Source organism: Cherax quadricarinatus, chromosome 59 (genome assembly GCF_038502225.1).
Source record: "Cherax quadricarinatus isolate ZL_2023a chromosome 59, ASM3850222v1, whole genome shotgun sequence".
In the NCBI taxonomy this organism is placed as follows: Eukaryota; Metazoa; Arthropoda; class Malacostraca; order Decapoda; family Parastacidae; genus Cherax; species Cherax quadricarinatus.
Window position 1 is genome coordinate 17,106,358 of NC_091350.1, and position 26,500 is coordinate 17,132,857.

At 38.8% G+C, this 26,500-nt stretch overlaps 1 protein-coding gene across 1 annotated transcript in view; it reads left to right on the top strand.

Moving 5' to 3' along the window:
• Window positions 1–26,500, top strand: part of LOC128698807 (peripheral plasma membrane protein CASK-like) — a 380,387-nt gene that overhangs the window by 97,629 nt on the left and 256,258 nt on the right. The window contains exon 3 of the mRNA XM_070097823.1: window positions 18,351–18,456. Coding sequence (XP_069953924.1) covers window positions 18,351–18,456 — 106 coding nt within the window. The remainder of the gene's footprint in view (window positions 1–18,350; window positions 18,457–26,500) is intronic.

Genomic DNA, 26,500 nt, shown 5'->3' on the forward strand with positions numbered 1-26,500 from the left:
GGATGTAGTGCGGATGACAAGAAACAGATGATTGCTGATGTTATGAATGAAAAGAAGTTGGATGTCCTGGCCCTAAGCGAAACAAAGCTGAAGGGGGTAGGGGAGTTTCAGTGGGGGGAAATAAATGGGATTAAATCTGGAGTATCTTAGAGAGTTAGAGCAAAGGAAGGGGTAGCAGTAATGTTGAATGATCAGTTAAGGAAGGAGAAAAGAGAATATGAATGAGTAAATTCAAGAATTATGTGGATTAAAGTAAAGGTTGGATGCGAGAAGTGGGTCATAATAAGCGTGTATGCACCTGGAGAAGAGAGGAATGCAGAGGAGAGAGAGAGATATTGGGAGATGTTAAGTGAATGTATAGGAGCCTTTGAACCAAGTGAGAGAGTAATTGTGGTAGGGGACCTGAATGCTAAAGTAGGAGAAACTTTTAGAGAGGGTGTGGTAGGTAAGTTTGGGGTGCCAGGTGTAAATGATAATGGGAGCCCTTTGATTGAACTTTGTATAGAAAGGGGTTTAGTTATAGGTAATACATATTTTAAGAAAAAGAGGATAAATAAGTATACAAGATATGATGTAGGGCGAAATGACAGTAGTTTGTTGGATTATGTATTGGTAGATAAAAGACTGTTGAGTAGACTTCAGGATGTACATGTTTATAGAGGGGCCACAGATATATCAGATCACTTTCTAGTTCTAGCTACACTGAGAGTAAAAGGTAGATGGGATACAAGGAGAATAGAAGTATCAGGGGAGAGGTGAAGGTTTATAAACTAAAAGAGGAGGCAGTTAGGGTAAGATATAAACAGCTATTGGAGGATAGATGGGCTAATGAGAGCATAGGCAATGGGGTCGAAGAGGTATGGGGTAGGTTTAAAAATGTAGTGTTAGAGTGTTCAGCAGAAGTTTGTGGTTACAGGAAAGTGGGTGCGGGAGGGAAGAGGAGCGATTGGTGGAATGATGATGTAAAGAGAGTAGTAAGGAAGAAAAAGTTAGCATATGAGAAGTTTTTACGAAGTAGACGTGATGCAAGGAGGGAAGAGTATATGGAGAAAAAGAGAGAGGTTAAGAGAGTGGTGAAGCAATGTAAAAAGAGAGCAAATGAGAGAGTGGGTGATATGTTATCAACAAATTTTGTTGAAAATAAGAAAAAGTTCTGGAGTGAGATTAACAAGTTAAGAAAGCCTAGAGAACAAATGGATTTGTCAGTTAAAAATAGGAGAGGAGAGTTATTAAATGGAGAGTTAGAGGTATTGGGAAGATGGAGGGAATATTTTGAGGAATTGTTAAATGTTGATGAAGATAGGGAAGCTGTGATTTCGTGTATAGGACAAGGAGGAATAACATCTTGTAGGAGTGAGGAAGAGCCATTTGTGAGTGTGGGGGAAGTTCGTGAGGCAGTAGGTAAAATGAAAGGGGGTAAGGCAGCCGGGATTGATGGGATAAAGATAGAAATGTTAAAAGCAGGTGGGGATATAGTTTTGGAGTGGTTGGTGCAATTATTTAATAAATGTATGGAAGAGGGTAAGGTACCTAGGGATTGGCAGAGAGCATGCATAGTTCCTTTGTATAAAGGCAAAGGGGATAAAAGAGAGTGCAAAAATTATAGGGGGATAAGTCTGCTGAGTATACCTGGTAAAGTGTATGGTAGAGTTATTGTTGAAAGAATTAAGAGTAAGACGGAGAATAGGATAGCAGATGAACAAGGAGGCTTTAGGAAAGGGGGGGGGGTGTGGACCAGGTGTTTGCAGTGAAACATATAAGTGAACAGTATTTAGATAAGGCTAAAGAGGTCTTTGTGGCATTTATGGATTTGGAGAAGGCGTATGACAGGGTGGATAGGGGGGCAATGTGGCAGATGTTGCAAGTGTATGGTGTAGGAGGTAGGTTACTGAAAGCAGTGAAGAGTTTTTACGAGGATAGTGAGGCTCAAGTTAGAGTATGTAGGAAAGAGGGAAATTTTTTCCCAGTAAAAGTAGGCCTTAGACAAGGATGTGTGATGTTACCGTGGTTGTTTAATATATTTATAGATGGGGTTGTAAGAGAAGTAAATGCGAGGGCCTTGGCAAGAGGCGTGGAGTTAAAAGATAAAGAATCACACACAAAGTGGGAGTTGTCACAGCTGCTCTTTGCTGATGACACTGTGCTCTTGGGAGATTCTGAAGAGAAGTTGCAGAGATTGGTGGATGAATTTGGTAGGGTGTGCAAAAGAAGAAAATTAAAGGTGAATACAGGAAAGAGTAAGGTTATGAGGATAACAAAAAGATTAGGTGATGAAAGATTGAATATCAGATTGGAGGGAGAGAGTATGGAGGAGGTGAATGTATTCACATATTTGGGAGTGGACGTGTCAGCGGATGGGTCTATGAAAGATGAGGTGAATCATAGAATTGATGAGGGGAAAAGAGTGAGTGGTGCACTTAGGAGTCTGTGGAGACAAAGAACTTTGTCCTTGGAGGCAAAGAGGGGAATGTATGAGAGTATAGTTTTACCAACGCTCTTATATGGGTGTGAAGCATGGGTGATGAATGTTGCAGCGAGGAGAAGGCTGGAGGCAGTGGAGATGTCATGTCTGAGGGCAATGTGTGGTGTGAATATAATGCAGAGAATTCGTAGTTTGGAAGTTAGGAGGAGGTGCGGGATTACCAAAACTGTTGTCCAGAGGGCTGAGGAAGGGTTGTTGAGGTGGTTCGGACATGTAGAGAGAATGGAGCGAAACAGAATGACTTCAAGAGTGTATCAGTCTGTAGTGGAAGGAAGGCGGGGTAGGGGTCGGCCTAGGAAAGGTTGGAGAGAGGGGGTAAAGGAGGTTTTGTGTGCGAGGGGCTTGGACTTCCAGCAGGCATGCGTGAGCGTGTTTGATAGGAGTGAATGGAGACAAATGGTTTTTAATACTTGACGTGCTGTTGGAGTGTGAGCAAAGTAACATTTATGAAGGGATTCAGGGAAACCGGCAGGCCGGACTTGAGTCCTGGAGATGGGAAGTACAGTGCCTGCACTCTGAAGGAGGGGTGTTAATGTTGCAGTTTAAAAACTGTAGTGTAAAGCACCCTTCTGGCAAGACAGTGATGGAGTAAATGATGGTGAAAGTTTTTCTTTTTCGGGCCACCCTGCCTTGGTGGGAATCGGCCAGTGATAATAATAAAAAAAATAATATATATACATATTATATATATCCAAGCGCTTTCGTGACTACTCACATTATATATATATATATATATATATATATATATATATATATATATATATATATATATATATATATATATATATATATATATATATATATATATATATATATATATATATATATATACATATTATATATATATATATGATAATAAATATAAATATATATATATATATATATATATATATATATATATATATATTTATTTTTTTTTTTTTATTATCACACCGGCCGATTCCCACCAAGGCAGGGTGGCCCGAAAAAGAAAAACTTTCACCATCATTCACTCCATCACTGTCTTGCCAGAAGGGTGCTTTACACTACAGTTTTTAAACTGCAACATTAACACCCCTCCTTCAGAGTGCAGGCACTGTACTTCCCATCTCCAGGACTCAAGTCCGGCCTGCCGGTTTCCCTGAATCCCTTCATAAATGTTACTTTGCTCACACTCCAACAGCACGTCAAGTATTAAAAACCATTTGTCTCCATTCACTCCTATCAAACACGCTCACGCATGCCTGCTGGAAGTCCAAGCCCCTCGCACACAAAACCTCCTTTACCCCCTCCCTCCAACCCTTCCTAGGCCGACCCCTACCCCGCCTTCCTTCCACTACAGACTGATACACTCTTGAAGTCATTCTGTTTCGCTCCATTCTCTCTACATGTCCGAACCACCTCAACAACCCTTCCTCAGCCCTCTGGACAACAGTTTTGGTAATCCCGCACCTCCTCCTAACTTCCAAACTACGAATTCTCTGCATTATATTCACACCACACACTGCCCTCAGACATGACATCTCCACTGCCTCCAGCCTTCTCCTCGCTGCAACATTCATCACCCACGCTTCACACCCATATAAGAGCGTTGGTAAAACTATACTCTCATACATTCCCCTCTTTGCCTCCAAGGACAAAGTTCTTTGTTTCCACAGACTCCTAAGTGCACCACTCACTCTTTTTCCCTCATCAATTCTATGATTCACCTCATCTTTCATAGACCCATCCGCTGACACGTCCACTCCCAAATATCTGAATACGTTCACCTCCTCCATACTCTCTCCCTCCAATCTGATATTCAATCTTTCATCACCTAATCTTTTTGTTATCCTCATAACCTTACTCTTTCCTGTATTCACCTTTAATTTTCTTCTTTTGCACACCCTACCAAATTCATCCACCAATCTCTGCAACTTCTCTTCAGAATCTCCCAAGAGCACAGTGTCATCAGCAAAGAGCAGCTGTGACAACTCCCACTTTGTGTGTGATTCTTTATCTTTTAACTCCACGCCTCTTGCCAAAACCCTCGCATTTACTTCTCTTACAACCCCATCTATAAATATATTAAACAACCACGGTGACATCACACATCCTTGTCTAAGGCCTACTTTTACTGGGAAAAAATTTCCCTCTTTCCTACATACTCTAACTTGAGCCTCACTATCCTCGTAAAAACTCTTCACTGCTTTCAGTAACCTACCTCCTACACCATACACTTGCAACATCTGCCACATTGCCCCCCTATCCACCCTGTCATACGCCTTTTCCAAATCCATAAATGCCACAAAGACCTCTTTAGCCTTATCTAAATACTGTTCACTTATATGTTTCACTGTAAACACCTGGTCCACACACCCCCTACCTTTCCTAAAGCCTCCTTGTTCATCTGCTATCCTATTCTCCGTCTTACTCTTAATTCTTTCAATTATAACTCTACCATACACTTTACCAGGTACACTCAACAGACTTATCCCCCTATAATTTTTGCACTCTCTTTTATCCCCTTTGCCTTTATACAAAGGAACTATGCATGCTCTCTGCCAATCCCTAGGTACCTTACCCTCTTCCATACATTTATTAAATAATTGCACCAACCACTCCAAAACTATATCCCCACCTGCTTTTAACATTTCTATCTTTATCCCATCAATCCCGGCTGCCTTACCCCCTTTCATTTTACCTACTGCCTCACGAACTTCCCCCACACTCACAACTGGCTCTTCCTCACTCCTACAAGATGTTATTCCTCCTTGCCCTATACACGAAATCACAGCTTCCCTATCTTCATCAACATTTAACAATTCCTCAAAATATTCCTTCCATCTTCCCAATACCTCTAACTCTCCATTTAATAACTCTCCTCTCCTATTTTTAACTGACAAATCCATTTGTTCTCTAGGCTTTCTTAACTTGTTAATCTCACTCCAAAACTTTTTCTTATTTTCAACAAAATTTGTTGATAACATCTCACCCACTCTCTCATTTGCTCTCTTTTTACATTGCTTCACCACTCTCTTAACTTCTCTCTTTTTCTCCATATACTCTTCCCTCCTTGCATCACTTCTACTTTGTAAAAACTTCTCATATGCTAACTTTTTCTCCCTTACTACTCTCTTTACATCATCATTCCACCAATCGCTCCTCTTCCCTCCTGCACCCACTTTCCTGTAACCACAAACTTCTGCTGAACACTCTAACACTACATTTTTAAACCTACCCCATACCTCTTCGACCCCATTGCCTATGCTCTCATTAGCCCATCTATCCTCCAATAGCTGTTTATATCTTACCCTAACTGCCTCCTCTTTTAGTTTATAAACCTTCACCTCTCTCTTCCCTGATGCTTCTATTCTCCTTGTATCCCATCTACCTTTTACTCTCAGTATAGCTACAACTAGAAAGTGATCTGATATATCTGTGGCCCCTCTATAAACATGTACATCCTGAAGTCTACTCAACAGTCTTTTATCTACCAATACATAATCCAACAAACTACTGTCATTTCGCCCTACATCATATCGTGTATACTTATTTATCCTCTTTTTCTTAAAATATGTATTACCTATAACTAAACCCCTTTCTATACAAAGTTCAATCAAAGGGCTCCCATTATCATTTACACCTGGCACCCCAAACTTACCTACCACACCCTCTCTAAAAGTTTCTCCTACTTTAGCATTCAAGTCCCCTACCACAATTACTCTCTCACTTGGTTCAAAGGCTCCTATACATTCACTTAACATCTCCCAAAATCTCTCTCTCTCCTCTGCATTCCTCTCTTCTCCAGGTGCATACACGCTTATTATGACCCACTTCTCGCATCCAACCTTTACTTTAATCCACATAATTCTTGAATTTACACATTCATATTCTCTTTTCTCCTTCCATAACTGATCATTTAACATTACTGCTACCCCTTCCTTTGCTCTAACTCTCTCAGATACTCCAGATTTAATCCCATTTATTTCCCCCCACTGAAACTCTCCTACCCCCTTCAGCTTTGTTTCGCTTAGGGCCAGGACATCCAACTTCTTTTCATTCATAACATCAGCAATCATCTGTTTCTTGTCATCCGCACTACATCCACGCACATTTAAGCAACCCAGTTTTATAAAGTTTTTCTTCTTCTCTTTTTTAGTAATTGTATACAGGAGAAGGGGTTACTAGCCCATTGCTCCCGGCATTTTAGTCGCCTCATACGACACGCATGGCTTACGGAGGAAAGATTCTTTTCCACTTCCCCATGGACAATAGAAAAAATAAAAAAGAACAAGAGCTATTTAGAAAAAAGAGAAAAACCTAGATGTATGTATATATATATATGCATGTGCGTGTCTGTGAAGTGTGACCAAAGTGTAAGTAGGAGTAGCAAGATATCCCTGTTATCTTAGCGTGTTTATGAGACAGAAAAAGAAACCAGCAATCCTACCATCATGCAAAACAGTTACAGGTTTTTGTTTCACAGTCATCTGGCAGGACGGTAGTACTTCCCTGGGTGGTTGCTGTCTACCAACCTACTACCTACATATATATATATATATATATATATATATATAAATATATATATATATATATGTATATATAATGTAACAAGTTGGCCGTCTCCCACCGAGGCAGGGTGACCCAAAAAGAAAGAAAATCCCCAAAAAGAAAATACTTTCATCATCATTCAACACTTCCACCTCACTCACACATAATCACTTTTTGCAGAGGTGCCCAGAATATAACAGTTAGAAGCATATACGTATAAAGATACACAACATAACCCTCCAAACTGCTAATATCCCGAACCCCTCCTTCAGAGTGCAGGCATTGTACTTCCCATTTCCAGGACTCATGTCCGGCTACATAAAAATAACCGGTTTCCCTGAAACCCTTCACTAAATATTACCCTGCTCACACTCCAACAGATCTTCAGGTCCCGAATACCATTCGTCTCCATTCACTCCTATTGAACACGCTCATGCACGCCTGCTGGAAGTCCAAGCCCCTTGCCCACAAAACCTCCCTTACCCCTTCCTTCCAACCTTTTCGAGGACGACACCTACCCCGCCTTCCTTCCCCTACAGATTTATACGCTCTATATGTCATTCTACTTTGATCCATTCTTTCTAAATGACCAAACCACCTCAACAACCCCTCTTCAGCCCTCTGAATAATACTTTTATTAACTCCACACCTTCTCCTAATTTCCACAATCCGAATTTTCTGCATAATATTTACACCACACATTGCCCTTAGACAGGACATCTCCACTGCCTTCAACCGCCTCCTCGCTGATGCATTCACAACCCAGGCTTCACACGCATATAAGAGTGTTGGTACTACTATACTTTCATACATTCCCTTGTTTGCCTCCATAGATAACGTTTTTTGTTTCCACATATACCTCAACGCACCACTCACCTTTTTTCCCCTCATCAATTCTATGATTAACCTCATCCTTCATAAATCCATCCACCGACACGTCAACTCCCAAATAACTGAAAACATTCACTTCTTCCATACTCCTCCCCAATTTGATATCCAATTTTTTTTATATAAATCATTTGATACCCTCATCACTCTACTCTTTTCTATGTTCACTTTCAACTTTCTACCTTTACACACACTCCCAAACTCATCCACTAACTTTTGCAATTTTTTCTTTAGAATCTCCCATAAGCACAGTATCATTAGCAAAAAGCAACTGTGTCAATTCCCATTTTGTATTTGACTCCCCATAATTTAATCCCCCCCTCTCACAAACACCCTAGCATTTACTTCTTTTACAACCCCATCTATAAATATATTAAACAACCATGGTGACATTAAACATCCCTGTCTAAGACCTACTTTTACTGGGAAGTAGTCTCTCTTCTACACACCCTAACCTGAGCCTCACTATCCTCATAAAAACTCTTTACAGCATTTAGTAACTTACCACCTATTCCATATACTTGCAACATCTGCCACATTGCTCCCCTATCCACTCTATCATCCACTCTAAATCCATAAATACAATAAAAACTTCCCTACCTTTATCTAAATACTGTTCACATGTATGCTTCAATGTAAACACTTGATCCACACATCCCCTACCCACTCTGAAACTTCCTTGCTCATCTGCAATCCTACATTCTGTCTTACCTCTAATTCTTTCAATTATAACCCTACCGTACACTTTTCCTGGTATACTCAGTAAACTTATTCCTCTATAATTTTTACAATCTCTTTTGTCCCCCTTCCCTTTATATAAAAGGACTATACATGCTCTCTGCTAATCCCTAGGTACCTTCCCTTCTTTCGTACATTTATTAAACAAAAATACCAACCACTCCAACACTATATCCCCCTTTGCTTTTAACATTTCTGTCATGATCCCGTCAGTTCCAGCTGCTTTACCCCCTTTCATTCTACGTAATGCCAAAGACACCTCCCCCACACTCACATCCTGTTCTTCTTCACTCCTAAAAGATGGTATACCTCCCTGGCCAGTGCATGAAATTACTGCTTCCCTTTCTTCGTCGACATTTGAAAGTTCCTCAAAATATTCTCGCCATCTACCCAAAACCTCCATCTCCCCATCTACTAACTCCCCTACTGTTTTTAACTGACAAATCCATTCGTTCCCTATGCTTTCTTAACTTGTTTAACTCCAAAATTTTTTCTTATTTTCATTAAAATTTCTTGACAGTGCCTCTCTCACTCTACCATCTGCTCTCCTTTGCACTCTCACCACTCTCTTCACCTTTCTTTTACTCTCCATATACTCTACTCTTCTTATAACACTTCTGCTTTGTAAAAACCTCTCATAAGATAACATTTTCTCTTTTATCACACCCTTTACTTCATCATTCCACCAGTCACTCCTCTTTCCTCCTTCACCCACCCTCCTATAACCACAAACTTCTGCCCCTCATTCTAATACTGCATTTTTAAAACTATTCCAACCCTCTTCAACCCCCCTCCCCCCACTAATACTTGCACCAGCCCACTTTTCTGCCAATAGTTGCTTATATCTCACCCGAACTTCCTCCTCCCTTAGTTTATACACTTTCACCTCCTTCTTGCTTGTTGTCATTTTCCTCTTTTCCCATCTACCTCTTACTCTGACTGTAGCTACAACTAAATAATGATCCGATATATCAGTTGCCGCTCTATAAACGTGTACAACCTGGAGCCTACTCATCAACTTTTTATGCACCAATACATAATCTAACAAACTTTCATTATGTGCTATATCATACCTTGTATATTTATTTATCCTCCTCTTCATAAAATATGTATTACTTATTACCAAATCTCTTTCTACACATAGCTCAATTAAAGGCTCCCCATTTTCATTTACCTCTGGCGCCCCAAATTTACCTACTACTCCCTCAACATTTTTGCCCACTTCAGCATTGAAATCCCCAACCACCATTACTCTCACACTTGGTTCAAAACTCCCCACACATTCACTCAACATTTCTCAAAATCTCTCTCTCTCCTCTACACTTCTCTCTTCTCCAGGTGCATATACGCTTACTATAACCCACTTCTCACATCCAACCTTTATTTTACTCCACATAATCCTTGAATTAATACATTTATAGTCCCTCTTTTCCTGCCATAACTTATCCTTCAACATTATTGCTCCTCCTTCTTTAGCTCTAACTCTATTTGAAACCCCTGACCTAATCCCATTTATTCCTCTCCACTGAAACTCACCCACCCCCTTCAGCTTTGTTTCACTTAAAGCCAGAACATCCAGCTTCTCATTCATAACATCCACAATCATTTCTTTCTTCTCATTTGCGCAACATCCACGCACATTCAGACTTCCCACTTTGACAATTTTCTTATTATTATTCTTTTTAGTAATTATTACAGGAAAAGGGGTTACTAGCCCATTGTTCCCGGCATTTTAGTTGACTTTTACAACAAGCATGGCTTACTGAGGAAAGATTCTTATTCCACTGCCCCATGGATATTAAAGGAAAAGAAATAAGACCAAGAACTATTAAGATAAAATCAAAGAAAACTCAGATGAGTGTGTATAACTAAACATGTACATGTATGTGTAGTGTGACCTAAGTGTAAGTAAAAGTAGCAAGACGTACCTTAATCTTGCATATTTATGAGACAGACAAAAGACACCAGCAATCCTACCATCATGTGAAACAATTATATATATAAATTATATATATATATATATATATATATATATATATATATATATATATATATATATATATATATATATATATATATATATATATATATATATATATATATATATATATATATATATATATATATATATATATATATATATATATATATATATATATATATATATATATATATATATATATATATATATATATATATATATATATATATATATATATATATATATATATATATATATATATATATATATATATATATATATATATATATATATATATATATATATATATATATATATATATATATATATATATATATATATATATATATATATATATATATATATATATATATATATATATATATATATATATATATATATATATATATATATATATATATATATATATATATATATATATATATATATATATATATATATATATATATATATATATATATATATATATATAATATATATATGTATTCATATATAAATATATATGTATTCATATATATATATATATATATATGTATTCATATATATATATATATATATATATATATATATTCATATATATATATATGTATTCATATATATATATATGTATATATATGTATTCATATATATATATATATAAATATATATATATATATATATATTCATATATATATATATATATATATATATATATATATATATATATATATATATATATATATATATATATATATATATATATATATATATATATTATATATATATATTTTATTTTTTTTTATTATCACACTGGCCGATTCCTCACCAAGGCAGGGTGGCCTGAAAAAGAAAAAACTTTCACCATCATTCACTCCATCACTGTCTTGCCAGAAGGGTGCTTTACACTACAGTTTTTAAACTGCAACATTAATACCTCCTTCAGAGTGCAGGCACTGTACTTCCCATCTCCAGGACTCAAGTCCGGCCTGCCGGTTTCTGAATCCCTTCATAAATGTTACTTTGCTACACTCCAACAGCACGTCAAGTATTAAAAACCATTTGTCTCCATTCACTCCTATCAAACACGCTCACGCATGCCTGCTGGAAGTCCAAGCCCTCGCACACAAAAACCTCCTTTACCCTCCCCTCCAACCCTTCCAACCCTGGCCTATCCTACCCCGCCTTCCCCTTCCACCTCTGCCATTAGCAGATCTAAGAGCATAGTAGAATACAGCTAGAATTACTGCATATATATAGATGTATATATATATATATATATATATATATATATATATATATATATATATATATATATATATATATATATATATATATATATATATATATATATATATATATATATATATATATATATATATATATATATATATATATATATATATATATATATATATATATATATATATATATATATATATATATATATATATATATATATATATATATATATATATATATATATATATATATATATATATATATATATATATATATATATATATATATATATATATATATATATATATATATATATATATATATATATATATATATATATATATATATATATATATATATATATATATATATATATATATATATATATATATATATATATATATATATATATATATATATATATATATATATATGGGGGTAACATTTTTGAAGACGAGCATTAAAATTCTTTTTTGCACAAATATTGCAGGACCTATACTTTCTTATTTGTTTTCGAATGATTTGTGGAATCGTCATAAGACTGTAAGCAACTCGCCCAACAGAGAGTTGAACCTTATAGCAGGCCAGTATGTTATCTACTGTACTGCAGCGCTGTATGACCCTTGTGGGTTTAGCACTTAGTTTTTTATTATAATATACCATGCTAGCCTAATAAGATAATATTAGCTGACATTAGCCTTCTAGTTTTATAACTACCTTGCCGTGGATTTGAACCTGCATTTAGTGAGTTGATTGTTCTTGTGCTCTGTGTACTGTGCTCAGTTACAAGTATAATTGCGTATTTTTCTAAATCAGTAGATTAAATTAGAAAATAGGAAGCATTATATTATGAGTAGCAAATGAATCTCAGATTTGTTGCCGTTTGTGTACTCGCATATATGTGGATATACGGGTGGATTCACAGCTCCTTTGTGTGTGTGTGTGTGTGTGTTTGTGTACTTAACTACTTCTGGTTACAAGGGTCGATTCATAGTATGGATCCTGCCTCCACCACATCACTCTCGAGAATGTTCCACTTCCTGACAACTCTGTGACTAAAGAAATACTTCCTAACATCTCTTTGACTCATCTGAGTCTTCAGCTTCCAATTGTGACCCCTTGTTTCTCTGTCCCATCTCTGGAACATCCTATCTCTGTCCACCTTGTCAATTCATCGCAGTATTTCGTATGTCGTTATCATAGTCTCCCCTATCCCTCCTGTCCTCCAGTGTCGTCAGGCCGATTTCCCTTAACCTTTCTTCGTAGGACATTTCCCTTAGCTCTGGAACTAGTCTTGTTGCAAACCTTTGCACTTTCTCTAATTTCTTGACGTGCTTGACCAGGTGCGAGTTCCAAACTGGCGCTGCATACTCCAGTATGGGCTTGACGTACACGGTGTACAGAGTCTTGAACGATTCCTTAGTGAGGTATCGGAACGCAATTCTCTGGTTTGCCAGGCGCCCATATGCTGCAGCAGTTATCTGGTTGATGTGCGCTTCAGATGTGTTCGGTATTATACTCACCCCAAGACCCTGTTCCTTGAGTGAAGTTTGCAGTCTTTGGCCACCTAGCCTATACTCTGTCTGCGGTCTTCTTTGCCCTTCTCCGATCTTCATGACTGCATTTGGCGAGGTTAAATTCGAGTAGCGAGTTGCTGGGCCAAGCTTCCAGTTTGTCCAGGTCTCTTTGTAGTCCTGCCTGATCCTCATCTGATTTGATTCTCCTCATTAACTTAACATCATCTGCAAACAGGGACACTTCTGAATCTATCCTTTCCGTCAAGTCATTCACATATACCAAAAACAGCACTGGTCTTAGGACTGACCCCTGTGGGACCCCGCTCGTCACAGGCGCCCACTGTGATACCTCTTCACGTACCATGACTCGTTGTTGCCTCCCTGTTAGGTATTCTATGTCCATCTTTTGCACTAATCTCTTGTGAGGAAATCTGTCGAAGGCCTTTTTGTAGTCCAAGAAAATGCAATTTAACCACTCACACAATCTATCTCTCTCTCTCTCTCTCTCTCTCTCTCTCTCTCTCTCTCTCTCTCTCTCTCTCTCTCTCTCTCTCTCTCTCTCTCTCTCTCTCTCTCTCTCTCTCTCTCTCTCTCTCTCTCTCTCTCTCTCTCTCTCTCTCTCTCTCTCTCTCTCTCTCTCTCTCTCTCTCTCTCTCTCTCTCTCTCTCTCTCTCTCGTGTGTGTGTGTGTCCGTTTTTACTATGTCTGTAAGAGATGTCTGATTAGTTATGTCGTGTGTACATTATATTTTCTAAAATTAAAACCAGATTAACGAACGATTAATCAACAACCATAACCTACATTCAACAGCATGATTCATCAGTTTTAATGTATTTATGCCATTATAATATCGCACAAAGATGATACGAATATTTTCAGTCGCACAAGAAACCCTTTCCATCGCCTCGAATTCTTTATTTAGACCTAAAATGTTCGCGTTATTTTCATTTTGTTAAATAGAGTTATTCATATATATTAACTAAAGGACTGTGATTTAATTAACATACTTTACTATTCATACTTTATTAACATTATTCACCACCTTGTTACCGTCACACTTGAGTCATGACATAAGTCAAGAATTTAGTTTATATTAATATTTCATAAATGGAGAATGTATGTCGTGCTTTTTAAGACCAACTTGCCGACTTAGCTTATTTGGCAAGCATTTTTTCTAGTGTGGATCGGTGGTTAGCGCACTCAGCTCACATACTAAGAGTCCTTGGTTCGATCCTCGACACAGGTAGAAGCGTTGGGCATGTTTCCTTACACCTGCTGTCCCTTTTCACCTGTAATAAGTAGGTACCTGGGTGTTAGTCTACTGTTGTGGGTGGTATCCCAGGGGGTGGTGGTATACCGTAGAATTAGATCAAGGATACTTAACCATATTTACAATTACAGACCCCCTTCCCCCAGCGGATTGCCTAGTATGTTCCCCATACCCCCTTCACCAGACTCAGAATCATCACACCAGACTTATTAGGTACCAGTATGGCTTCAAAAGATGTCAATAAATTGGTTTTACTCTACATATGGATAGCTAACAACAGAACAGATGAAAGAAAATCATACGGATTTTATCATAGAAAAACGGCAAATTGTTCCGAGATCGTGTCCGATACCCCTATTAGGTTAGGTTAGGTAAGGTTCGTCAGGAAACAGGACAAATGTTTTCTGACGCGGGTCTTAGTCAGATGATGACCCGCCTTTGGAGCTTTTGGTCATCTGACCGAGGCCTTCCGCTGGCTTACCGGTCCACCCCTTTAAAAATTATGGTCATTTATAACAATTGTTATTTATACCCCTATTATTTGGTTCTCATATCCCCAAGGGGTGTGGATACCCCCGGTTACGAACCCCTGCCATAGTGCTGCGCTTTGAAATGCTCTGAGATAGAATAACAGCTCTTTAGCCTGTAAAATTGACGTGTAAAAAAAAGCATAAATTCATTGTTGCAATAACTGAAAATCATTAAAGGTCCTTAAATGTAGTTTATTAATATAAAAGATGCACTGCCGACAACGGCAGTGCATCTTGATAAAACTCCACATAGAGCGAATTATCCTATTTAAAGCTTGTTCTGCAATATGTCTTTTATTCCTTAATTCACTAATTAAAAATATTTTATTTTAGGCTGACCTTACGTTGGTCAAAGTATTTCTCAACGATCGTAGACGACAAAAAAATTTTGATGTCACGTTAGATTAAATTAACCAATTAGTTTGGGTAACCACCAATAATTAAACAACGGACAGTAACGTCGGTTAATTTGTTTGGTTACCCATATATTCGTTAAGGTGTAAAGACAACGTTTCCTTTAAGTGTGAGCGAAATGTCCAGTTAATACCCGCCTTTAGGTTTTTGTCCTACTCAATTTTTCTCGAGTCCAACACTCCAAACTGACCCATTTATTACAGTGTTAACCTACTCTTTTACCACCTTGTATGATTTAACTCCAACCCGTTATATAATCAGCTCTCATGGTATACATACACCCAGAAACTCTCATCTGGGTGTATGTAGTGTCAGCATGCTACACTGTCAGGTATAATGAATGGAGACTACACTAGAATCATTGAGGCAGCTGTCAGCTTAGACACGAACATCAAGGTCATTTCAACCCCTGATTTAGGAAGCAAGTGTATACACACTGATACACATTTCGGTGTAAATACCACTATGTACTGAGACGTTTAAACATACACTGCTTTAGCATACCCTACAACGCCTGACTGAGGTCGTCATGACCTCAGTCACCTATGCACTAACATCTAACACATATAAACTACTAAAAGAGGAAATAAACATTCAGGGTATTTACACTGATAGGTAACTCAGAATATATACCCTCAGTGTATGAGGTATAACTTGAGAAGCTATGCTTCATACATTTGCAGCATACACTTCTTTTATTACACATCTTGCAGCATATCGTTGCTGAAAGTCGAGGCTCACCTCTTCCATTGTCGACACTGTCTGTGAAGGTTCGTGAATTCAGGAACTAAAAATAATCCCTTGTTCAGTAGTGCAGTTACTCTAACACTCTTCGGTACGTTCACCTAACCTGTAAGCAAGGGATTAATTCAGACACTGCACATATTTCTACAGGAACATAGGCACTATGGCCACCCTGTACAGTGAACAACATCAGTTGCTCCTTCTGCAACGTTCACGAAGTTGCCAACTTATTTTTTAAAATATCCCTGTATTTTAAAATAAATGTTAATGGTGTGTATTGATTTTTAAATCGCATCGACCGTTTTCAGCAGGGGAATACGTTATTATTATAATCAAGGGGGAAGCGCTAAACCCGGAGGATTATACAGCGCCTGGGGGGGGGGGATGTGGAAGGCATTCAGGCTTAATTCGGGGAACTGGAGCACAGATCCAATTCCCTAAATCAAGAGCCCCTCACCAACATCAAGGAACCTTCCTTGAGGGGGCAAGGGAATACAACCTAAAGTAATAAACACGTCACTCGTTCAGTAGTTATGTTGCCAGAAGTGCGCGGGCAACACAGTTATATATTTACTGTATCTGATGTGAAGTTAGTTTCTCGAGTTACTGCTTAGTCTTAAAAAATATAATTTTTCTCCACCTACTAGAAACGCTGCCATTGCTAGTGTTAGAAGAATTCAGTAATTTTAGAAAGTTACTCTGACTAGAATGTCTTCTGGTGCTGTGGGTTGTTGAAGACCTTTCATATGCAAATTATATATTTACACATTGTTGCCGCAGGAAAAAGTCGAGTGGGTTAGTATAAAACTGTTATTCTGTCATGGTTATTTAGGAAGTTCCATTAATGTTGCTGCTCAACCTCATTATCTTGCAAAACACACGGAAGTCTCCTAAAAATGCTGTTTTGCAGTGGAAGTAATCATGTTAAAGATTAATCTAGCTTCCTCTTTGAGTCATAGTGCCTACTGATTGCATTGTTTCATTAACTACTTTACCTCGTGTGTGTGTGTGTGTGTGTGTGTGTGTGTGTGTGTGTGTGTGTGTGTGTGAAAGAGAGAGGAGGATGGGGATGTTTGAGAGAGGTGAAAAAGGGGGTGCGAGAGGGGAAGAGAGTGAGAGGGGGAGATGGGATAGTGAGTGTGTGTGAGAGAGAATACGCGAGTGTGAAGAAATGAGAGAATAAAAAAAAACTGCATGAGAGTGGTGAAGGTGGGTGGCTGCACATGCCTGGGTGCGTTCTACATGTTCTTCATGAAATCTCTTATTAATAAACTAAGGAATTTTTTTTACATCACTTTTTTTTTGTTGATGTAGATTATAAAATGATTGTTTTCTCTTTAGAAGTCACAGTGTGTGCTAATCCAGTTATACTAAGTCACAATAGCGTGACAATAGAAAGATGTTCAATATTACACTTGTGCTTCATTTTGCTGTATAACAGCACAGAAGGGCCCCGTTTATACAGCAGGTTAAGTTCAGGGCTGCTGTAAAGCTGAAATCGCTCTGAAGTGAAACAGGCTTTTTTTTTCATTTTCAGATGCATATAAAGACCTAGTAATATACATTAAGTAAGCAATAGAGCTAGGCCTAAAAAAATGCATATACAGTACATACATTACTTAAAATATTTTTGTCCTTAGCTTATAGTGGGTGGTGAATATATTTATTGTAGGAAGACTGAATATATAAAGAATGTGTATAATTGAAAACTGCTGCATTAGAGAATTACTGTAAAGCTCTGTAAACCAGGGCGTGCATGTACTGTTGTTTAGATCGTATGTCAATGTGATTAGAAGAAACACCTGACTGTTTTCTCATTATTCCACGTCTTGTCAAAGATTTGGCATTTCTTCGTTTGAAGTTGTATTTTGACACAATATTTAATTACCTTTTGCATCTTATATATATATATATATATATATATATATATATATATATATATATATATATATATATATATATATATATATATATATAATATAATATATATATATTATATTATACACATATTCATATTTTTTTATTTTTTTTGCAGACTTGAAACGCGAGGCGACTATCTGTCACATGCTCAAACATGAACACATCGTTGAGCTATTGGAAACGTACTCCTCTGAGGGCATGCTGTATATGGTCTTTGAATAGTGAGTATCCTCTCTTTATCATGTAAACATATATGATTTTATTGTAAAGAACTTGTTACCTCTTCTGAGGAACTTGTGTGTTGAGGAACTTGTTACCTCTTGTAAGAAACGTGCTGCCTCCTGTGAGGAACTAGTTACTTGAAGATTGAGACACTTATGCAGCATATGGGAATCTTTATTCAGGAAACGTTTCGCCACGCAGTGGCTTCATCAGTCCAATACAAAGAGGAAGGCGTAAGGAGAGGAGGAGAATGAGGTAATCAGTCCCTCAACCTGGAGTCGATGTGTTCAGTCCATCAATCTTGTAGAATGTACAGCATAGGGCCGTAGACGTGGCTTATATACTGTAGTGAGGTGACGTGAAGCAGTTGGAGGCGGGGTCATAGTGGTACCATCCACTAGTCGAAGTAGGTCTTCGTCCAAAGGTTGAACAAGTGTTGAAGAATTCTTTGTAACAAGATCCCATGATGCTGCTGTGTCTGACAGTTGTGATGAATGGTTTGAAAAACCGACATGTTGAAGATTGAGACACTTATGCAGCATATGGGAATCTTTATTCAGGAAACGTTTCGCCACGCAGTGGCTTCATCAGTCCAATACAAAGAGGAAGGCGTAAGGAGAGGAGGAGAATGAGGTAATCAGTCCCTCAACCTGGAGTCGATGTGTTCAGTCCATCAATCTTGTAGAATGTACAGCATAGGGCCGTAGACGTGGCTTATATACTGTAGTGAGGTGACGTGAAGCAGTTGGAGGCGGGGTCATAGTGGTACCATCCACTAGTCGAAGTAGGTCTTCGTCCAAAGGTTGAACAAGTGTTGAAGAATTCTTTGTAACAAGATCCCATGATGCTGCTGTGTCTGACAGTTGTGATGAATGGTTTGAAAAACCGACATGTTGAAGATTGAGACACTTATGCAGCATATGGGAATCTTTATTCAGGAAACGTTTCGCCACGCAGTGGCTTCATCAGTCCAATACAAAGAGGAAGGCGTAAGGAGAGGAGGAGAATGAGGTAATCAGTCCCTCACCTGGAGTCGATGTGTTCAGTCCATCAATCTTGTAGAATGTACAGCATAGGGCCGTAGACGTGGCTTATATACTGTAGTGAGGTGACGTGAAGCAGTTGGAGGCGGGGTCATAGTGGTACCATCCACTAGTCGAAGTAGGTCTTCGTCCAAAGGTTGAACAAGTGTTGAAGAATTCTTTGTAACAAGATCCCATGATGCTGCTGTGTCTGACAGTTGTGATGAATGGTTTGAAAAACCGACATGTTGAAGATTGAGACACTTATGCAGCATATGGGAATCTTTATTCAGGAAACGTTTCGCCACGCAGTGGCTTCATCAGTCCAATACAAAGAGGAAGGCGTAAGGAGAGGAGGAGAATGAGGTAATCAGTCCCTCAACCTGGAGTCGATGTGTTCAGTCCATCAATCTTGTAGAATGTACAGCATAGGGCCATATGCTGCATAAGTGTCTCAATCTTCAACATGTCGGTTTTTCAAACCATTCATCACAACTGTCAGACACAGCAGCATCATGGGATCTTGTTACAAAGAATTCTTCAACACTTGTTCAACCTTTGGACGAAGACCTACTTCGACTAGTGGATGGTACCACTATGACCCCGCCTCCAACTGCTTCACGTCACCTCACTACAGTATATAAGCCACGTCTACGGCCCTATGCTGTACATTCTACAAGATTGATGGACTGAACACATCGACTCCAGGTTGAGGGACTGATTACCTCATTCTCCTCCTCTCCTTACGCCTTCCTCTTTGTATTGGACTGATGAAGCCACTGCGTGGCGAAACGTTTCCTGAATAAAGATTCCCATATGCTGCATAAGTGTCTCAATCTTCAACATGTCGGTTTTTCAAACCATTCATCACAACTGTCAGACACAGCAGCATCATGGGATCTTGTTACAAAGAATTCTTCAACACTTGTTCAACCTTTGGACGAAGACCTACTTCGACTAGTGGATGGTACCACTATGACCCCGCCTCCAACTGCTTCACGTCACCTCACTACAGTATATAAGCCACGTCTACGGCCCTATGCTGTACATTCTACAAGATTGATGGACTGAACACATCGACTCCAGGTTGAGGGACTGATTACCTCATTCTCCTCCTCTCCTTACGCCTTCCTCTTTGTATTGGACTGATGAAGCCACTGCGTGGCGAAACGTTTCCTGAATAAAGATTCCCATATGCTGCATAAGTGTCTCAATCTTCAACATGTCGGTTTTTCAAACCATTCATCACAACTAGTTACTTCTTGTGAGGAACGTGTTCCCGTTTGTGAGGAACGTGTTGCCTCATGTGATGAACGTGCTACTGCCTCTACTACAGGACGATTCATATTTTTTCGTTGAGGAACGTTTTGTGTTTCATGTTGTCGCTTTTGGTAGACGTATGTCGTTTCTTTTGGGTTATGTGCTCTATTTTCTGTTTTCGGAACGGGTTTCCCCACACACTTTAACTGATGTAGGTAACCTCGTTTCGTAAAGGTGAGTAAAGCAAAAGCGAAAATCGATAAGCACTGACCTCTCACATTATAAGAATCTTTGAAAATGGTTGAAAAGACTGCCCAACACCTGGAATCAAAACATTTACACAACCCAGGGCAGTGTAAGTTGAGAGCAATTCGCTTCTGTTTCTCGCATCTGCTAGACTTCTGCGACTTTATAAGTACTTCTTAAGCTCTTAGCAGTTGTAATCGTGAGCGACGATGGATCGTTAGGTTTCCAGAAAGTCAGACCTAAGTAATAATAGCCAACAAAGCATGATGAGAAACCTCCATAGTAAAAAAATATTCTTGAATCCACAGCACTCTCCAAAATTATCTTTCACTTTTATGTAAGACATTGGTAAAATATATAAATCAAAGGACTGCACTATTCTTCGCACATAATTCTAGAACCTGTGTGAGTGGCATCCATCAAAGACGGCAAACTTTAAAGTCGACCTTAACCTGGTCTTTCGTTGGGCTTCATGAAAGATGTCTAGCGAAAAGATCCTGCCTCCATGGACTAAATTTAATGTAATAATCCAAGAGACGTCAGTCCAGTGGTTATTTCTTTAACCCTTTTTCTAGACTGTAATAATGCTGTGAACCAAAGATGGCTAAATTGAGATTCTGGAGAATGTAGCGAGAGTTTCTACTGCCTCTTTCATCTCAGTGAAACACTTAAACTATTGGGAACGCCAGAAATCCCTCACATTGTATTCTCTGAGCGCAAGCCAAAAAGATATATTATTTACACGTGGAAAATACTGGAGAAATGCTTCTAGATCTACACAATGAATCACCTTCGTAAAAGAGCAGGAGACACAGAAAACAGTTTAACTTATGAAACGAAGAGATGCAATAAAGACACAGAGAAACTTCACTAAGCATAAAGCGTCCAAGCTGTATATGAGAAAATTAATAGACCACTATCTGTCTACGAGAGGAAGTTTGGCACACACCTTTTCAGCCATGCCGAGGAACCTGTGTTGGAATGGTGACGGCTAGCACCAATATCCTGACTGAAAAAACTGTCACCTACAAGGCTTGATATGAGAAAGAGCCGCGGGGAAAATGATTCCTGGAACCATTCTACTAGTAGCAAAATATGGCTAGAATATTTGAAGAGTTGGAGTCACTAAGACTGAGCAACGATAATTTTACCCAAGCTAGGTAGTAAATGTTTTGAAAAGCATTTAGAACAGTTGAATAGATTTAGTTACATAAAAAAGATCGAGCGATTACTTAATAGAAGTGTTTTAAATTAAAAGATGACATGATAATCCCCCGTCTTGTTTTTGCGCCAGCTTTATAGTTGTATTTAGTGGCTTCAGTGTATATTATGATTGGATTTTTAATACTAGACAACAGTCTAGCTGAATAAAAGATGAATATGAAATTTTCTGTTAAGAAATAACTAAAAAACCTATGACAAATCTGATTTTATAAAAAGTCGGAATTATGACTGTTGTTTAGTTCATCTACATTTATTATACTACAAACGATGGAAAAACAAATAAAATTTTATGTCTGGCCATCACTTGTTCATTTCGTGTAAGCATTAGCTAGACATTGCCTTAACACGAATACACTTCCTTTCACTAAGTACAACGAAACCTCTCTCGAGTATTGTACGCCTCTGCTGGCGTATGCGTTTCAAAATGTATGCATTATTCTATTGTTAAGAAGCTTTAATACAACACACACTGCAGCTTTCATTGTTATGAGAGAGCAGAACTTAATTAAGGTGTGTAGCTTTTACTACTTGCACTACAAAGGTTTAATTACACTGTTTGAACTTTTGGTAGTAGACGACCAACATTTATTGAGCAAGATGTGAAAACTCTAGGCAGAAGTATGTCTGAATTCTCAAACACACTCGTAACACAGCTGCAAATTATTACCTTTAATATTTAGGTTATAAAGACGACTTCAGGACTTATGTTCTCTTTCCTATTTATTCAAACTTTGTTTTAATATGATTATTAAATTGCTTTGAGATGTAAAGATGTTGTTTGCTATTTAACAATTATAAGTGGTTTCGTGACAAGTTTATCAACATTCTAATTAAGCTTTATACTTATTTAAATTTTATTAAAGTTTGTAATTTTCATCATTAACTTTATATATCCTCTCAGTATACTATACTGGAGAGTTGTATAATCAAAAACTTGTTAGAAACAATAAGATAAACTTCCATTTGTCATGTGTCAACAACGATAGCAGAAGTTACTCCGTGCATCCTACAATTACATCATTTGTAGAAATAACACAGGACAGCATGTCATAGATAACCCAGGGAACGTCAGGGCTGCATACATACGGTAGAGGACACAACATGGCAGCATGTATAACAGAGAGCATCACTAATCAGTATTATATACATACAATGGTCATAACACACTGGGATTCATAATAAGGAGAGAACATGACCAGCTGAAAACCGTCAGCACCCTGGCTATATTCTCAGGTGAGGCAAGACGTATAAGCCAGCCCCCTGACACCTGTCTCTGTTCACCTAGAAGTAAATAGGAACCTGTGAGTTATTGTAAGTTTAGTTGCATCTTAAGGGTAGTAGTATACCTTTGGGTTGGCCTTTAAACGTAAACTATGCAATAAAGGTGAACGAAGCATCACGTTTCATGACTTAACAGAGGTTCAGGCCAGTTTATTGAACAGGAGAAAACTTGCACACGTCAGCTATGTGATATTAAAAGGCTTGTAAATATACCATTATATGTTGTCTGGAAACCTATTATTTTTTTGGTTGCACTTCGGCTGGACTGTTGATATTTTCTTGGTCTCATGAACACGTAAGATGACTGATAAGTCTTAAAAAAAAGTCACGTACATTCAGTATATATATATATATATATATATATATATATATATATATATATATATATATATATATATATATATATATATATATATATATATATATATATATATTGTGTGTGTGTGCAAGACAGGCCACGGGAGGGGAAGTGGTAATATTTAGCTCAAGTACTTTAACATTTATCAGTGCTTCATCAGGAGCTGTGCAATGTTGCAAAAATAGCAACAGGAGAAATGAGGGGAAGTTGTCTCAGAGGATAGTAGCGTGAGTGACTCCCGCCAGCGTCTTTCTCAAAAAATGCGAAAAGCCACGGCCAAATGCCACGTGCCCCAACACCCCACCCCATATGGGGTCGGGTAGGCTGGGCCTTCAAGATTGCGGATACCAGGACGTAGGAAACTAGAAGGTTAAATAGCCAGCCCTAAGCTTCTAATTGCCGAGAACAGGCCATGTGACATAAGAGATTACGTTACACTCGTAGATAATACACATACAAAATGCAGCTATTATGTGTAACCTTCTAATTAATAAATTAGAAGGGACGAATGCGCTCATTTTTCAGCTGACAGTACCCCATGTCCGGGGCCTTCTAGAATATTCCAGAAACACCCAGGGGGGGGGGAAGTCTCAGCATATGTTCGCAAGTGCTATCTACCACTATTTTCATGGTCGATTAATATTCCTGTATTATTTATGACTCTCAAGTATTCCGATTATTCTTTACAATAACTTGACAATTCATGATTTTTTTCTTTTAACACCACTAACAGCCTAATACTGTAAACCACTAAACTAGTTGCAATCACCATGTTGCAATTATCTATGTGTACACACCTTTGTACAGCTATATCTAGATGGCATTGCCCATTACCTCCCGCCCTCACCCACCCGAGGACTACACACGCCCACGCAGCCTAGCGCATTCCACGGAAGGGACACGGAGACACGCCGGTCCGAGCTCGGTTCGGGAGGCAGCCGCAGCAGCAGCAGCAGCAGGAGCAGCAGAAGCTGTTGTGACACACATCAGTAACTTCGGGATAAGGATTGGCTCTGAGGGTCGGGCCAGTCGGGCCTGTGCAGGAAGCGGGCCTGGGCTCGGGCGCAGGACTGGGCGAGGCGAAGGAACAAAAGGTAGTCTTCAGTCAGTCAGTTAGTCAGTCAGCCAGTCAGATGTGTTTCACAACAGCTTCTGCTGCTCCTGCTGCTGCTGCTGCTGCTGCTGCGGCTTCCTCCCGAACCGAGCTCGGACCGGCGTGTCTCCGTGTCCCTTCCGTGGAATGCGCTAGGCTGCGTGTAGTCCTCGGGTGGGTGAGGGCGGGAGGTGATGGGCAATGGCAACGGCGACATAAAGCCGCCAGCAGCAGCATATCTAGATGGGTTAGGACCTCAGTAGGCCATTCTGTTTGCCTATAGGAAATTCACACATGCGCACCGATAACTGAATGAAACCTCATCCCTACCTACTTCTTTACTACTAATGTTATATCGATCAAATTGCAGTCAGCGATTGCAACCATTTGGCCTTGTGTACCTGTAACCTTACGATACCTTTATGCAGTATTAGCTAAGCATGTTATACATTGTGCCCACGTTCCCGACGGACTTACCATGATGTTACTAGCCGAGGTGGCCAGAAGAGCTCACATGGGGAGAGCAAAGTAACTAGTTATTGGTGATTTCAATCACAAGGAGTTTGGCTGGAAAAGCCTGGAGCCCCATGGGGGTCCCGAATCATGGAGAGCCAAGATGATGGATGTGGTACTGGAAAACCTCATGCATCAACATGTTAGAGATACTACCAGAGAGAGAGGTGAAGATGATCCAGCAAGACTGGACCTAGTATTTACCTTGTAGTTCGGACAGTGAGGATATCACTTACGAAAGGCCCCTTGGAGCTAGTGATCATGTGCTTCTGTGCTTTGATTACATAGTTGAGCTACAAGTGGAGCAGGGAACAGGAATAGGACGGGATAAACAAAACTACAAAAGGGGGACTACACAGGCATGGGGAACTATCTACAAGACGTTCAGTGGGAAAGAGAATTGGCAGGAAAACCAGTCAAAGAAATGATGGACTATGTGACAAAATGCAAAGAGGCAGACGATCGGTTTGTTCCCAAGGGAAACAGAAGCAATTGGAAGACCAGAACGAGTCCTTGGTTCACCCAAAGGTGTAGGGAGGCAAAGACTAAGTGCACTAGAGAATGGAAAAAGTACAGAAGACAAAGGACCCAAGAAAATAAAGAGATTAGCCAAAGAGCCAAAAAACGAATATGCGCAAATAAGAAGGAAGGCTCAGCAACAATATGAAAAAGACATAACATCAAAAGTCAAGTCTGACCCGAAGCTGTTGTATAACCACATCAGGAGGAAAACAGCTGTCAAGGACCAGGTAATCAGGCTGAGGAAGGACGGTGGGGAGTTCACAAGAAACAACCAAGAGGTATGTGAGGAGCTCAACATGAGATTTAAAGAAGTATTTACAGCAGAGACAGGAAAGACTCCATGAATTCAAAATAGGGAGGTACACCAACAAGCGCTGGATGAAATACACGCAACTGAGGAGAAGGTGAAGAAGCTGCTATGTGAACTTGATACCTCAAAGGCAGTGGGACCAGACATGTCTCTGTGGGTCCTTAGAGAGGGAGCAGAGATGCTGTGTGTGCCAATAACAAAAATCTTCAACACA